The 18042-nt window shown below is 36.7% G+C and overlaps 1 protein-coding gene across 4 annotated transcripts in view; it reads left to right on the top strand.

The window, feature by feature from the left end:
- RSF1 (remodeling and spacing factor 1) overlaps positions 1-18042 on the top strand; it is a 161520-nt gene that overhangs the window by 108547 nt on the left and 34931 nt on the right. For 3 of the 4 annotated variants that reach the window (XM_058687660.1, XM_058687663.1, XM_058687662.1), the window contains exons 6-7: positions 13893-15658; positions 17386-17592. In XM_058687660.1, the coding sequence (XP_058543643.1) occupies positions 13893-15658; positions 17386-17592 (1973 nt within the window). The remainder of the gene's footprint in view (positions 1-13892; positions 15659-17385; positions 17593-18042) is intronic. The other variant, XM_058687661.1, reaches the window with a different exon arrangement.

Raw genomic sequence — 18042 nt, forward strand, 5'->3', positions numbered from 1 at the left:
TTAAATTGTCAAGATAAAAGACAAAATACATTGAAGTTCACATTTCTTTATTTTTATTTTTAATTTAATTTTATTTTTATTTTATGTTGTTTCTTATGTGAGTGATTTGTGCTTATTGGAGAGGGAAAAAGAAGAGCATAAGAAACTTCATGATTCAATTGACTATTGAAATCATTCTAAGTTTGGTGTGACTTGAATTAGAAAGGAAAAATTGAAGTTATTATTCTTGGTTTTTGGAAAATGGCAGTGGTATTGTTTTTGAGTCTTTATAGATTCCTTCATTAAAGGAATATTATCAGTGGCAAAAGTTAAAAATGATAGACAGTATCTGAAACAAAGCTCTTAAAAGAGCTGGGGTACTATGGGCCTCAGGAGTTCTCAAACTTTTTCAGCCAAAGCTCCCTTCCAGAATAAACTCCACACTGAGCTTTGTCCAAACTTCTAGGAATAGAATCAAAATTAAGTAGGACAGGGACAATATAGACATGCAAAAAAGAAACTTCAAATAAAAGTATGAGAGAGGAATAGAGTTTGGTGATCTCATTAAATAAATCACTTTAGTTTTGAATATCTCACTAAAATAATAGATGGGGAGCTCCAGAGCTATGAAATTAGAACTATCTATTTGACATAAAAATAAGCAACTAAAAAGGATCAAAGTAAATCCCATAGGATTATGAGAACAAAAGGGAATAAGAAGCAGGATACTCTCACTGCCACGAATGAAAGCTTATCCTAAAGACTTTCCCTCAAAATGTGAAAACTATAGAAACTATAAAAATGTGAAAACTTCATAGGTGGTAGAACTCAGAAGAGTCAAGATTTTTCAAAAATCTAGGAGGAACGTCAGAGTGAACAAACACAAGATAGTGCCTTTACAAAATAACAAATGAAAAGCTGTATTATTTTTTTAATCAAAAAGAAATGAAGAGGGGCGCCTGGGTGGCGCAGTCGGTTAAGCGTCCGACTTCAGCCAGGTCACGATCTCGCGGTCCGTGAGTTCGAGCCCCGTGTCAGGCTCTGGGCTGATGGCTTGGAGCCTGGAGCCTGTTTCCGATTCTGTGTCTCCCTCTCTTTCTGCCCCTCCCCCGTTCATGCTCTGTCTCTCTCTGTCCCAAAAATAAATAAAAAACGTTGGAAAAAAAAAATTAAAAAAAAAAAAAAAAGAAATGAAGAGGGGTACCTGGGTGGCTCAATCAGTTAAGCGTCCAACTTCAGCTCAGCTCATGATGTCCTGGTTTGTGAATTCAACCCTGCATCAAGGCTCTGTGCTGACAGCTTAGAGCCTGTAGCCTGCTTTGGATTCTCTCTCTCTCTCTCTCTCTCTCTCTCTCTCTCTCTCTCTGTCTCTGTCTCTCTGTCTCTCTCTCTGCCCCGCCCCTGTTCCCACTCTGTCTCTGTCTCTCTCTCTCTCTCTCTCTCTCTCAAAAATAAACATTGAAAAAAATGAAAAATTAATGAAACTTGACAGAAAGAAATAAGGATTTGAAGATAGGAAAGAAAATCAACAAGCATCCAGTATAAAGGAAACGAAAACCAGAGCAAGGGAACAGACAAAAATACTAAAGTCTGCTTAACAAAACCTCCTGAAACAAAGTTGTTAGGCTGTATATTGAAATGACACTGCATACCTTGGAAAATCAACCCAGAACACCCAACTTCAGGACATATTCCAGTAAAATTATTGGGATTTGAAGAAAGAAAGTCTTTGTTTATCCAAGCAAAAAGACCACATGATTTATAAGGGAAAGAAAATCAGACTGCCATCGCTCTATTTGAAAGCAATGCTTTATGATAGAAGAAAATGCCATAACGTGTGTGAGGCAACAAAAATGTGACCCAGGGACTTCATGTCCAGCCAAAGTAGCTTTCACATAAAGACTGCAGATACACTTACCAAAGTCTAAGGTCTGTTTTCCCATGAATCTTTTTTATAGAAATCTTCAAGCAGGGGCACCTGAGTGGCTCTATCAGTTAAGCGGCTGACTTCAGTTCAGGCAGGTCATGATCTCATGGCTTGTGAGTTTGGGCCCTGCGTCAGGCTCTGTGATGACAGCTCAGAGCCTGGAGCCTGCTTCAGATTCTGTGTCTCCCTCTCTCTCTGCCCCTCCCCCACTCACGCTCTGTCTCTGTCTCTCTCTCAAAAACAAACATTAAAAAATTAAAAAACAGTACTTAAGAAATCTTCAAACAAACGAGCTTCAGATAGCCAGAATGACTATCACAATATCAGTGCTGTATGTTGTCAAAATACATATAAACATGTTCATTTGTATGGCTTAATATTCATGTGTATGTTTCCTACCTCTGTTTATGAGAGTAATCTAAGAACAATGATGCCCCAGTAGCAGTGAGCACTATTTTAGCCTCTAGATTTTTATTTCAAAAAATCATTCTCCAATAAAAAGAACCAGTGCTCCTCAGACTGATTCTGGTGATGGGCAGAGAAAATACAAGATGAACCCGGGACATTTTAGAATGCGAGAAACTAAAGAGGTGCTCAAAAAAGAACTTGGGCATATCAGTAAGACGCAGGTGCCAACCAGAAAGAGCACCCAGTGGTGAAAGCAGAAACTGTTTTAGCTGCAAATATACTGATAGATAGATTTAAACCATAGATTTAAATAAATGCCCATAAGTTTCTACTTATATAAATACATAATTGCATAAATAAATAAATAGAAGTGAAGGGATAGCTTTTCCCTGCAGACAAATATTAGTTAATTAATGTAGAAGGAATGAGGGAAATAAAAAACCACCAGTGTGGGAACACTACAGTAATCATTGTTATAGGCAAGTTCTCTGACAGATGCTAAAATCAGTCGTTTATAGTTTGTGGAGGAGTATTAGCATAATTTCAAAGCATCTTCCCAAGATGCTTTACCTGTTAGAAAAAGAAAAATGGTAATTTTACAATAGCATAAGCAGCCAACAGAACCTTAACCAAGTGATTGAAGTATTAACATCATGTATTCTCTGGTGTAATATACAGCATCTCTTATGGAATTTTTGTCAAAAATGTGTAATTTCAAGAAAACATTTAAAAGCCCAAATTGGGGCACCTGGGTGGCTCAGTCGATTGAGCGTCTGACTTCTGCTCAGGTCATGATCTCAGGGCTCATGAGTTCAGGGCTTGTGTCGGGCTCTGTGATGACAACTCAGATCCTGTAGCCAGCTTCAGATTCTGTGTCTTCGTCTCTGCCCCTCCCCCACTCATACATACTCTGTCTCTCTCAAAAACAAATATTAAAATTTTTTAATTAAAAATTAAAAGCCCAAATTAAGAGGTATTCTATAAATTATGTCAAAGTTAGAAGAAACAGGGAAAGAATGAGGAACAAGGATTGGAGGAGGCAAGAACATAAGAACAAAATGAGACCTGAAACCTTAAATAGAAAAGATATTGGGGGGAAAACTGGCAAAATTTAAATAAAATCTGTTTAATTAATAGTATTTTACTGATGTTAATTTCCTGGTTTTGATAATTATACTATGGAACATGTAGGTTCTTAACTTTAGGAAAAACAGAGTGAAAGTACTAGAACTATTTTTGTAACATATCTGTATGTCTAAAATTATTTCAAAGATTTTAAAAAGGATGTTGGGTGAGCTTTGAATTTGTAGTTACATGTAGCTAAATCTAAATGACAGAAACGAGAAAGAAGTGTAGTCTTTAATGGCTATGTGTTTTGACAATGGAGCTATAGTAAGACAACAAATGGAGAAAGAATGGGAAGAGTACAAGCACTTCTTGACTTTTTAATAAATCACTTTGATGATGATGTCAATATTGTTATTCTGAGAATGTTTTATATATAACGTGAGGAAAAAATATTTTATTTTAATTATATCATCCATGGGATCCTTTAAAACCAAGATTCTCTGGGGGTACAGGTGGAGCAGGAGAAATAAGATGTAAGATAGAAGAGATTAAGGAAACCCTGAAATATCATTATGAATTGATGAGGTTTTCCCCTCACATATTTATTTGTTTATTTGTTTGTTTACTTTGAGAGACAGGGAGAGAGGGAATCCCAAGCTGACTCCACACTGTCAGCACAGAGCCCGATTTGAGCTCGATCTCACGACCATGAGATAGTGACCTGAGCCGATACCAACAATCAAATGCTTAACATACCAACAATCAGATGCTTAACCGGCTGAGCCACCCAGGTGCCCCTTAAATTTTTATTTAAATTCTAGTTCATTAACTCATGAGTTATTTTTATTAAAAAATATATGCATGTCTTTGGTAGTTCTGTCCACTGAAAAGACTTAGAAACGGTGGCCAACCCGACAGTAGTGAGCAGCCTTAACACCTGGATTGCGGTTGTGAAAATAGTTTCCCACCAATTCTGAGCCGAGAAACATCTTGTCATTCCAGATAGTATGGATGTTATCAGAGTCCTGTCAAAAAGATTCAGGAGCCAACTTAAAGAGGTCTTAAAGAGATTATCAGTGCCAAAGACAGGACAATTTAAGCATCAACAAGAATAATACTTATAATGGATTAAAGTATAATTGAATATATCTTAAATCCATGATTTCATTACGACACTAAAAGAAAAATTGGTTACCTTTGGAGAATGTCAGTGGAGACCAAGTTATTATTTTGAAAATTGTTAAATAATGAAAAGAATCATTCATCCTGCCTTTTCTGTATGAATTGTACCATTGTATAGCAAAATAGTGAATTAGTAAAGTTTATAGAATTTATTCCAGCAAGTCATTGATGGAAGAATGATAGAATGGAAATATCCTCATTTTGCAATTCCTGATAAAGGTTTTAGGGAACATCAGTATCTATTAACCTCATAAAAAGAATAAAATCAGACACTAATGCCTTTTGGTAAAGAATACATCATCAGTGAAGTAGTTTTGCCACAGAAATTGAACTTGAATCTGATGAAGACTATAGATCAGAATGACAATTCAAGGGACAAAAAGGACAGAGGAGCAGGGGAGTACAGTCAGCATAATGCAGAAATGATAGGACAGATGATTCAGTGACAAATAAACTGCAAGAAAAATAAAAGATGGAGGGGACAAGAGGAGATTAAAGAGACATGAAAAAGAAAAGAACACACAGGTAAAACTAAAACAAGGAAATGATTAATATAAAAGTCAGATTAATGGTTATTTTATTCTTCGTAGGGAGAGGGAATTCTTGGGGAAAGGAATGTGTAGGGCTTGGAGAATATCTGGCAAGGTTCTATTTCCTGTTTGCCTTCTAATAATTTAATCTGTGCTTTTGTTTTGTGTGGCTTTCTTTATTTTGTTATACTTAATCATAAAAAAGCCTTTGATATCTTCCATGTAATTTTTAAAGAATAAAAGAATTGGCCCCAATTCATATCCCTTTAGCATGTAGTAAAATGGTACTATTGATATTTTAGCACAGGCATCTCCTGTTTTGTCCATTAGGTACATGTTGATGATATCAAATGATACTTGCATTATTTTGAGCCCCTTTTGGAAACTGTAAAATCTTAACACGTCTTTAAAATGGTGAAAACTTTCTTTGTCAAAATACTTCAGTTGCAAAAATATATTCCTCTCGTAGGCATGGTTGATATTTTACCTGTAATATTTCATTCATTCATTCCAATCAGCATTTATTTATTGAGTACATGGTATGTATCCTGCATTATTTTTGGTACTGGGAATAAATCTGTGAACAAAATCAGTCGACTTTTAGCCTTCATGACACTTACATAGTATGGGGAGGTAGACAATAAGTCAAATTAATAAATACATGGTGTGTTTGATGATATTGATAAGGAGCTATAGAAGGAAAATAATTTGGGGGAAGAGGGAGGGTGTAGCTTTAGACTGGGAGCCTAGAAAAGGACTCACTGAAAATGTGACACCTGAGTAAAAACTAAAGGGTCTGGAAGAGTAAGCCATGCAGATACCCAAGGAAAGCAGACAGAAACAAATGCAAGACCCTGAGGTGGGTCTAACATACATAATATGTTAGAGCAGGGATTGGCAGACTAGGGACTGCAGGCCAAATCTGGCCTGCTAATCTGGTTAATTAGAATGTATTTATTCTTTTAGTATCTTACTGTCCATAGTTGCTTCATACTACAAAGGTAGAGTTGAGTAGTTGCTACACAGACTAAAATATTTACCGGCTGACCCTTTACAGAATAAATTTGTTGTCTCCTGTTTTATAGCAAGGTGAGTAATACAGCCGAAGCAGAATGAGTGAGGGGTAATTGTCATACAGGAGGAAGTGAGGTTAGGGAGGTCAGGCTATGGGAGATGGGGGAGAGGGGTATGGAGGTTGTATAGGGCCTTGTGGTTTATTGAGAATGTTGTTTTTTAGTCTGAATAAAATGAGATCTCCCTGAAAAGATTTTATCCTGAATTCTCCTGAAATAATCCCCAAATATTCTTGTTTCTGTCTTTGGCCTTCTTTCTATTTGGCATAAGACAGCCACGGAGATCTCATTAAAACAAGTGTGATGAGGACAGTTTTTAAAGCCCTTTCTGAGTAGACTGGAAGAGATGAGATCCAAAACATAGGTGGAAGGATTGGCCTTAGCTTAAAATACCATCTCTGTTTTAACAGGAATAGGTTTGTAAGTCTGGTGATGAGAAGGAGCTTCTGCCCCATGGCTTCTGTTTTCTCTGTGAAATGAAGGACAGAATCATCTGAAAATGTAGACATAGCAGAGAGATTGGAAGTCTGAGGATAGTGAAAAACACTGAAATAGTTACTGCTAGAGAAGTAGGAAGGTTATTGGGCAGTGTCAGTGTCTCAGGGATAGCTGGTGACCATGAATTTACTGTACTACCCATCTTATTCCTTTCTATATCCCCAGTAGCTGATCTAGCTCTCTGCTTATGAAACATGAAATCATGACCTGAGCTGAAGTCAGATGCTTAACCTACTGAGCCATTCAGGCACCCCTCATATTTTCTTAATTTTTAATGAAATAGTTCAAATAAACAGAACATAGTATAAAACTTACATATTGCTCAAATTTGTTTTGATTAAAAATGTCATAGAAACAATATTTCCCTTCATATTCCATTCCATTCCTTCTCCTTCCTTTTCTGGGTATGGCCACAGACCTATAAATCATTCACATATACATATTTATGATTTTGGTACATATGTATGTAGCCATATCAGTATATAGCATAATTTTGTGCATTTTATAGCTTCTGCGAACAGTATCATGTTACCTGTCCTTTTGCAGCTTGCTATTTTCACTTATCATTCTATTTAGTGAGTGAGTGAGTGAGTGAGTGAGTGAGAGCGCATGTGCAAGTCGGGGAGGGGCAAAAAGAGAGAGAATCCCACCCAGGCGGAGCCTGATGCAGGGCTTGATACCACAAACCATGAGATTGTGACCTGAGCTGAAGTTGGACACTTAATCGTCTGTGCCATCCAAGTGCCCCTGTTTCTTTTCTATTTTTGCTATATAGTGGTTATTCATTCTCCTATTTGAAGGATCTTTAGGTTATTTCAAATTTGCAGTTTTATAGCAGTGCTACAACAAATACTCATGTTTATTTTTCTGTATAGTGTATGTAAGTATACTTTCTATAAGCAGAATTATTCTATTATAAAGTGTATTTCTTGAAGCTTTAGAGTGGATATTTCTAGCTTGCTCTTTAAAGTGTTTGTGTTAATTTACCATAGGTATAAAAGATTTGAGCAGACTCTGAAACTACTATGCTATTTAAACAGTTCTCAAGTCTTGGCTTAGAAGAGGAGGATTATAAAGAAATTAAGCCTCATCAGGGATTAGTTACCCCTTTATCACCCAACAGATGACAAGCCCAATATATATTAGGTGGATATGGATAATTTTTGGTGAGTATGGAAAAGGAAAGGTAATAGAAAGCAAAAGTGAAAGGAAAATGTGTCAGACATGATTGTATTTGGCTATATGTTTGTTCAAACAGAGTTGGGGTTTTTTTCTTATAATAAAAAGTCAGGTAGTCAGTAATCCAGGTCTGGTTAAGCCTAAACACCCTTCCTAGTCTGACATCCTTAGCATGTGGCTTTGATTGCGCCCTCTCCAGGATTCTAGATAGAAAGGAGAAAGGGCAGAAGGCATAGTTCAGCTGAATCCTGTAAGTCTCACCCAGTAGACTTCCTCATGTATCTCTTTGGTCAGAACTGGATCATATGTCTCCTAGCTATAAGGTATCTGAAGAGGCAAGCACCTTCTGAACGAAAGCACAGTTTTGTTAGTAAGAAAGAAGAGGAAACAGGTAAAAGCATACCTTGGTAATACTGCAGGTTTGGTTCCAGACCACCCCAGCAAAGCAAATATCATAATAAAATGAATCAAAAGAATTTTTTGGTTTCCCAGCCCATATAAAAGTTATGTTTACACTACACTGTAGTCTTATTAAGTGTGCAGCAGCATTACATCTATAAAAACAATGTACCTACCTTAGTTCAAAAATACTTTATTGCTAAGAAGTGCTAACCACCATCTGAGCTTTCAATGAGTTGTAATCTTTGTGCTGGTGAAGGGTCTTGCCTTGATGTTGATGGCTGTTGACTGATCAGGGTGGTGGTTGCTGAAAGTTGGGATGACTGTGGCAGTTTCTTAGATGAGACAAGAATAAAGTTGGTCACATCAATTAACTCTTCCTTTCATGAACAGTCTCTCTATAGCATGTGATGCTGTTTGATTGCCTTTTACCCACAGTAAAATTTTTTCAAAATTGGAGTCAATCCTCCCAAGCTCTGATACTGCTTTATCAGCTTTGTTTATGTAACATTCTGAATCCTTTGTATCATTTCGACAATCTTCACAGCATCTTCACCAGGAGTAGATTCCATCTCAAGAAACCATGTTCTTTGCTCATCCATGAGAAGCTGGTCCTCATCTGTTCAAATTTTAATATGAGGTTGTAGCAATTCAGTCCCATCTTTAGGCTCCACTTGTCATTCTAGTCATCTTGCTCTTTCTACCGTGTGTGCAGTTACTTCTTCCACAGAAGTCTTAAACCCCTCAGTCACTTACGAGGACTTGTTTATGTTGATATTTTGACTTCTTCGCATGAGTCACAAATGTTTTTCATGGCATTTAGAATGGTGAATCCTTGCCAGAAGGTTTTCAGTTTTCTTTAATCAGTGTCTGTGGCCACTATAGCTTTATGAAATGTATTTCTTAAATAATAAGCCTTGAAAGTGAAAATGATAACTTGATCCCTAGGCTGCAGAATGGATGTGTGTCAGAAGGCGTGAAAACAACATCCATCTTGTACATCTCCATCAGTGCTCTTGGGTGACCAGGTGCATTGTCAGTGAGCAGTAATACTTTGAAAGGAATCTTTTTTTCCTGAACAGTTGGTCTCAATAGTGGTCTTAAAGTATTCAGGAAACCATGTTGCAAGCCATGTGCTCTCATCCAGGCTTTGTTGTACCATTCATGGAGCACAGGCAGAGTAGATTTAGCATAATTCTCAAGGGCCCTGTGATTCTCAGAAGGGTAAATGAACAACTTAAAAGTCACCAATTGTATTAGCCCCTAACAAGAGAGTCATCCTGTCCTTTGAAGCTTTGAAGCCTGGCATTGACTTCTCTCTAGCTATTGAAGTCCTACATGGCACCTTCTTCCATTAAGGCTTATTTTATCTGCATTGAAAATCTGTGGTTTGGTGTGGCCACCTTCATGAATTGTCTTAGCTATGCCTTTTGGATAACTGGCTATAGCTTCTGCATCAGCATTTACTGCTTCGCCTTGCATCTTTATGTTCTGTGTCCACAGCTTCTTTCCTTAAACCTCATGAACCAGCCTCTTCAAGAGCCTCTGCAGCTTCTTCACCTCTCTCAGCCTTCATAGAATTGAGGAGAGTTAGGCCTTACTGTGGTTAGACTTTGGATTAAGGGAATATTGTGGCTGGTTTGATCTTCTGTCCAGACCGTTAAAACTTTCTCCATATCAGCAATAGGCTGTTTTCCTTTTTTATCATGTGTATGTTCTCTGGAGTGGCACTTTTAATTTCTTTCAAGGACTTTTCTTTTGTATTCACAAGTTGACCCACTGTTTGGTGTAAGAGACCTCGTTGTTGACCTGTCTCGGCTTTTGATGTGCCATACTCGCTAAGCTTAATCATTTCTAGCTTTTGATTTAATTTGAGAGATATGTGACTCTTTCTTTCACTGGAACACTTAAAGACCATTGTAAGGTTATTAGCTGGCCTAATTTCAGCATTGGTATGTCTCAGGAAATGGGATGGCCCAAAGAGAAGGAAAGAGAAGAAGAAATGGCCATTTGGTAGAGTAGTCAGAACACACACACTTATCAGTTACGTTTGCCATCTTAAATGGGTGTGATTCATGGAGCCCCAAAGCAATTACAGTAGTAACATCAAATGAGCACTGATCACAGATCACTATAAAAAATATAATAATAATGAAATATTGTGAGATTTACCAAAATGTGACAGAGACATGAAGTGAGCAAATGCTTTTGGGAAAATGTCACCAATAGACTTGCTCGAGGCAGGGTTGCCACAGACCTTCAATTTGAACAAAATGCAGTATCTGCAAAAGCACAATAAAGTGAAGCTCAATAGAAGGGATAGGTCTGTACTGGATAAATACTTAGCGATGTCCTTTATAGTTAACTTTTATAGAACATCCAATGTTCTATCCCATAGTGATTGTGGTTGGGATGTTTGGGAAAGCACACAATAGCTGATCAGTAAATATTTGTTGAGAAAATGAATGAATCACTTTAAAAACCTGCAATAGATAATGCTTCTCTTGAAGTAACTTGTTTGACAAACAGTGTTGCTGCGGGATTGTGATTTTAAAGTGAGTTTTTCCCTAAGTTTTGTTTGTTTAAATTTTATGTCTCTGAAATTCATTTGCATCTCTTTTATAGTTTCTTTTTGAGAAAACTTTGGGAAAATGCTTATATAACTGAATGATCTTTTTACCAGTTATGATTGTGCTTGGAGGTTCATATTCTGTCATGATTCTGTTTTCTCTGTGGTTTTAGGGATATATCCATGTAATCTAGGAGAGCTAGAGTAATCATTGTTTTCATGTCTGAAAAGAACTGAGCCAAACACAGAAATACTAAGAATTTAACATTTTGGGGTTAGGAGAAATATAAGCCAGTGAAGTATAATTTTTCAGCTGCTTTATTTATAAATGAAGAAATGAGGAGCAGAGTTTGTTTTGAGACATACACAAAATCTACCACCAAGTGAATTAGGATTCGTGAACCTGGGAGCCTTGAACTATTAGTGTTATTCCCTCAGTTTCTTCTGTCATGTTGTTACCAAATTGGAATCATTTCAAATAATGGAGGAGATCTTTCTCCTTCACCATCCCCCCCAAAAAATACAGTGTCCTTTTACCTTGGGTCAGAGCCACAGTGAAATCCTGAGTTGTTTTCTGAACAAAAACATATAGAAGAATATTAGTTTGTGTTTAATAAACCCTTAGTGTTAAGTTGAAGTGGTTTTTTTTTTTTTTTAAGATTTTTTTTTATGTTTATTTTTGAGAGAGAGCACAGCTGGGAAGGGGCACAGAGATGGGGGACAGAGGACCCGAAGTGGGCTCCGCAGTGACAGCAGCAAGCCCAATATGGGGCTTGAACCCACAAACCACGAGATCATGACCTGAGCTGAAGTCGGACACTCAACTGATTGAGCCACCTAGGGGCCCCAACTTGAAGTTATTTTCTAAAATTGTAATCAGTATTTTAATTGTTAACCAAGATGTTCATTTAATTAGATTTCCTGATATGCTAACCCATCTCAATGATCAGGAATTTACTAAGGCTACTTTATCAGTGGGAAGAAGACACACAAATTAGATCACTATTGTCATGTCTTTAATTTCCCTAGTGGAATGCTTACATTAAATCAATGACAATGTAGAGGGGGAAGAGCAATACTGATACTCTGTTCTCAGGTTCTGAATGTTTCTTGGTAGTTCTTGAATGGTTTGGTTGTAACATGAATGAAGTAAAGGAAATAGTGATTTATAATTAAAATATTAACTCTTTTAAAGATACTGCATTCTTTTTTTAAAACACATGTCTTCATATCGCTTCTATGTGTTCCATTTTATACCTATGAAATACATTGTAATACTGGTTTATCAACTTGGCATAATGTGTGCAAAATCATCTATAAAAATTACTACTTTTCTGGGGCGCCTGGGCAGCTCAGTTGGTTAAGCGTCTGACTCTTGGCTCAGCTCAGGTCATGATCTCGCGTTTCATGAAATCGAGCCCTGCATTGGGCTCTGCACTGAGTGTGGGGACTGCTTGGGATTCTCTCTCTTCCTCTCTGCTCCTTCCCTGCTTGCTCTCTCTCAAAAATAAGTAAATAAACATTACCAAAAAATTACTACTTTGCTAAAACTTCATTTAGAGCTAAGGTTTGTTTTGTTTTGTTTTGTTTTAGTTGTAAGGATAGTGTGAAATAATGGGAAGTGTAGGTAAAATTAGTACTTAATGAATTCTCTGAAAACACTCTGCTCAAATTCTCTGAGCACTGGTTTACATTGTGTATGCAATCTCTGTAATCCCATTTAGAGGTTCTGCTCTTTACCAAATACGGTTTTTGCACTATTGAGTACTCCATAAAAGTTACAAATACAGGGGCGCCTGGGTGGCGCAGTCGGTTAAGCGTCCGACTTCAGCCAGGTCACGATCTCGCGGTCCGTGAGTTCGAGCCCCGCGTCGGGCTCTGGGCTGACGGCTCGGAGCTGCCCCTCCCCCGTTCATGCTCTGTCTCTCTCTGTCCCAAAAATAAAAAAAATTAAAAAAAAAAAAGTTACAAATACATAGCCAATTAAGGTAAAAAGAGGAATTGATGATAAACATATATAGTTTATAACATATTAATTTCTGAAATGTTAACTAATGGCATTTGATAAAGTAAATTGTAATATAACCACATTGAGGAGTATTATATAATTAAGTCTGATTTCTGTAAAAGGCATTAAATATCATAAAGTGCTAATGTTTCAATGAAAAAATGAGGCAATGTGATCCCAACTTTGTCAAAAATACACAACACTGGAATGAAGTAACCTCAAATATTAATAGTGATTGCCTCTGGGGATGAGTATTGTGGACATTTTATTCTTTTTGTGGGCATATGTTTCATTTTCTGTACAGAATTGTGTTACTTTTATAATCTGTATAAAGCATAAAACAAACATTTTCCCACTGCCATGCTCATGTTACCTCTCTGAAATGAAGTCCTCACTGACTTGCAAGGAGGAACATTTGTCACTTTTTAAAACAAATATGGTCTTTTGGAAATGTTTTAGGTAGTATTTTTAGTTCATATTTTTGAGCCATCACTTGAGCTTGAATAAATTATTTGAATTGTATAAACATTTTCATTCCATTGAGAACACTGAAGCTAAAAGTATAAAGCATAAACCTGAAGCTTTCTGAATAATTGTTTATTTTTATTTTTTCTTTTCTTTTCTTTTCTTTTTCTTTTTTTTTTTTGTTAAGTTTACTTATTTATTGTGAGACGGAGCACAAACAGGGGAGGAGCAGAGAGGGAGGGAGAAGCCCAAGCAGACTCTGTGCAGCCAGGGCAGTGTAGAGCCCAGCGCGGGGCTCGAACTCATAAAACTGTTGCGATCATAACCTGAGCCAAAATCAACTGGATGCTCAACCGACTGAGCCACCCAGGTGCCCCTGAGTAACTGTTTCTTAATATTTAGAAGCTGTGCTTCAGAGTTTGGTAATTTCCTTCACTGTCAGATTTGAGGTTTCTTGTTTTTGTTTTAGTTTTTGGTCAAATGTCCATTGACAAGCCACCTCTTTTTAAGAGCAAAAATTGCAAGTGGGAATATATATTATATTTACCCTCTTATGTTTTATAATCTTGAATGCTTAGATTTATGTAAATCTTTTCCTGATTTTTAGAGGACCAGAAGGAAAATGAAAAGATGAAAAGTGAAGAGCAGCCAATAAATTCAGAAACCTGCTCTACACCCAGTGCTCTGGAAGAGGCTACTGTGAAAGTAGAAAAGGAGGATGAAAAGGAACTTGTGAAACTGCCTGTCATAGTCAAGCTAGAAAAACCTCTGCCAGAAAGTGAGGATAAAAGGATTATTAAAGAAGAAAGCGATTCCTTCAAGGAAAATGTCAAACCCACTAAAGTTGAAGTTAAGGAATTTAGAGCAGATCCAAAAGATATCAAAAGTAGCACAGAGAAGCTAGAGCCAGAGAGGCTAGAGTTTGGTGGCAGTGTCAGGTCTTCTCAAGAGATCACTGAGAAGTCGACTGAAGAAACCGAGAAACTTAAAAATGACCAGCAGGCCAAGATTCCACTAAAAAAACGAGAAATTAAACTGAGTGATGATTTTGACAGTCCAATCAAAGGACCTTTGTGTAAATCCGTTACTCCAACAAAAGAGTTTTTGAAAGATGAAATAAAACAAGAGGAAGAGACTTGTAAAAGGATCTCCACAATCACTATTTTGGGTCATGAAGGGAAACAACTGGTAAATGGAGAAGTTAGTGATGAAAAGGTAACTCCAAATTTTAAAACAGAACAAATGGAGACAAAGTTTTATGATACAAAGGAAGATAGCTGTAGCCCCTCTAAAGACAGGAGCGTCATCATGGAGGGAAATGGAGCAGAGTCCTTAAATTCTGTCATAACGAATATGAAAATAGGTGATCTTGAGAAGGAAGTGGTCCCTGTAGGGAAAGATGCAGATAATTCAGTATCAGTCTTAGAGACCCAGAATCAAAAAGGACAGTTAGAGGAAACTGGTCCTCCAGAAATGGAAATCTCTCTTGAGACTTCTGAGATGGCAAAGGATCTCTCTTTGAAAACTGCTTTATCTGCCACTGAATCTTGTACCCTGAAGGTTGACGAGAAGTCTCCCAAAAGTAAAAAGGATAAACGCCCACCAGTCCTAGAATGTCTTGAAAAGTTAGAGAAGTCCAAAAAAACTTTTCTTGATAAGGACGCACAAAGATTGAGTCCAATACCAGAGGAGGTTCCGAAGTATACTCTAGAATCAGTGAAGTCAGTCTCTCCTGAGGCAGCGGAAACTTCTGCACCGTCTAACATGACTGACCACTGTGAGAAGTTAGCCTCAGAAAAAGAAGTGGTAGAATGTCAGAGTACAAGTTCCATTGAAGGTCATTCCCTGGAAAAAACAGACCCAGAAATTCTAAAAAAGGATTCTGAATCCACAAAGGTAGAAACGGATAATCTGGACAATGCCCAGACCTCTGGCACAGAGGATCCTTCTGAGACAAAGGGTTCTATGCAAAAAAGCAAATTTAAATATAAGTTGATTCCTGAGGAAGAAACCACTGCCTCAGAAAACACAGAGATAACCTCTGAAAGGCAGAAAGAGGGCATCAAATTAACAATTAGGATATCCAGTCGGAAGAAGAAGCCAGATTCTCCTCCTCAAATTCTAGAACCAGAAACCAAGCAAGAGAAGACAGAAAAGGAAGAAGAGAAAACAAACGTAGGTCGTACCTTGAGGCGGTCTCCAAGAATATCTAGACCCACAGCAAAAGTGGCTGAGATCAGAGATCAGAAAGCTGATAAAAAAAGAGGGGAAGGAGAAGATGAAGTGGAAGAAGAGTCAGCAGCTTCACAGAAAGCAGACAAAAAAGAAAATTTGAAAAAAACAGAGAAGGAGACAAATTCTAAAGTAAGCAAGGTAAAATTTCTCCTATTTCAAGTTTTAATTTTTATTAGAAATAATTGGGTCTAAGTGTAACTCTTGGTTTGGCTAAACAGAAGTCATTCAAAGAGAACTTTAAAAAAAAAAAAGGTATCTTTCTTCCTTTGTCTGTGTTGTCTTTTCTCAATAGTTGTCAACAGACATTAAATTTTCGGACTGTACAATCTTGTCATCTTTTAAATTTTTTCTCTGTTACAGGCATTACGGGAATATATTTTCTATGTAAACTGTAGGTGATACCCAGCCTGTAGGATTGAAAACTGAAAATACCCCATACACACTGTTAATAGAAACACTTGTAACATCTCTTTCCAGTTCTTTTTCCATACATTCATGGGTATGTTCATAAATATTTACCTGTTCACTGAAACAATAAATTAAATCGAATATGTTCATTTTTCTGTGAATGTTTCACTTATCAGTGTGTCTCTGAACTCTTTCCATGTCTGTACATGGTAGTCTACCTTTTGGTTATTGATGGCTACATAGTATTCCATAGTGTGGATGTACCTCAGTTTATTAACCACTCCCTTATTGATTGACATTTAGGTTGTTTCCAATTTTTCACTATTACAGGCAATGCTGCATTGAAGATCCTTTTGGACATAAGTGAGTATTTCTTTAGAATAGACTCCTAGAATTGGCATTGCTGGGTCAAGGGGCATGTGTATTTTAAGTTTTGATAGCTATTGCCACATTGCCCTCCCCAAAAGGCCCCGTTCGTATACCCTCTCATTACTAAGTATGAGAGTGTCTATTTTCCCCCATTTTAATCATTAGTCTTAGAAGCCAGAATTCTTTTTCCTATAACTCTTCTTTTTAAGCCAGACCTTGACAAGTCTTTGGCACGTTTATAGGAGTTTGTTATAATTAAAAGTGCTACTTTTGTTTTTAATTTATTTAAGTGATCAGATTGTTCTTCATAGTAAGTGATCCTTTCTTCCCTAAAATACTGAAATTTTAATTCTTAAAAATAATTTCCCCTTCTGTTGTTAGAATTATTTTGGTCTTTGATGGGGACTTATACTATAGGAATGAACTGAAATATGAATTAAAAGACTGTGAAACCAGGGAGTAAAAAAGCAGTTTACAACATTATAAACTTATTCTCTGAATAATATATTTCAATATTTGTCAGGATTTTTATATGAAGTTCTGACCTATAAAAAATTTTACATTCACCTCTAATATGGGAATTTAAATTTTTATGTTAACAATATGTGAGAATATAGTCAGTGCTCTATTATAAATAGAGCCTTTAAAATGTGCATGGCCTTTGACCCAGAATCCTCTTCAAGGAATTTATCCTAACCACAGAGGTTTGCAAAAATTTATATTTAGAAGGACCCATTTTTTTATGAAAGTGAAAAACTGGGAAACTACCTAAATGTCTGTCTAGTAAGAGATTAGATAAATACAGCTATGTGATGGCATATCATACAGTCATCTACAGTGATGTAAATAATATTTTTTCACTAGGGAAAATATTTAAAAGAGAGATTGTTAATTATAATCCCCTCCAACAAAAATAGAATAAGTTATGAAAATATGTACCAAAATTTAATAGTAGGTAGATCTGTGATAAAGATATAATAATTTTCCTTTTCTTCTTATATATTGACTAAACACGGACATATAATCAGAAGTTTGTTTTTTAACGTTCTCATTATACCAAATTATCCCAATTTTTAATTTTATACAAGGTAAAACCCAAAGGCAAAGTTCGATGGACTGGTTCTCGAACACGTGGCAGGTGGAAATATTCTAGCAATGATGAAAGTGAAGGGTCGGACAGTGAAAAATCATCTGCAGCTTCAGAAGAAGAGGAAGAAAAAGAAAGCGAAGAAGCCATCCTAGCAGATGATGATGAACCGTGCAAAAAATGTGGCCTTCCAAACCATCCTGAACTAGTATGTACCTGATCTAAATGGACAGTCTTCATCTTACTGGCATGTTGTGGTTACCCAAAGGCAGTCTAACTCTTCTAGGTTTGATCATGATTTGAAATTTTTTTATTGCTGCGCAACTTATGTGTACAAAATAATCTTTGTTTCTCAAATAATAACCCAATTCTGCTTTCATTCTACTTGGTTTATATATTGCTATTTCCTCTACTTAAGGATACACTCTTAACCTCTTCTCACAATCAGTGAATTAGTCAAATATTTTTATTCTCTTCTTTTTCTTTAAATGTTTCTTCTTTCCCTTTCAGTTAATTCATAATGATATTTCTGAAGTGCCAACTTTAAAGAAGGCCTAATGGCCTTATTGCCTTCTGTGGAAACATTTAAGTCAAGTAGTAACCTAGTAGGGCTTTACACTTTGGGAAATAGGCAGTCTTAAAGGAAAAAAAAAAAAAA

The sequence above is a fragment of the Neofelis nebulosa genome, chromosome 10 (genome assembly GCF_028018385.1).
Source record: "Neofelis nebulosa isolate mNeoNeb1 chromosome 10, mNeoNeb1.pri, whole genome shotgun sequence".
Classification (NCBI taxonomy): Eukaryota; Metazoa; Chordata; class Mammalia; order Carnivora; family Felidae; genus Neofelis; species Neofelis nebulosa.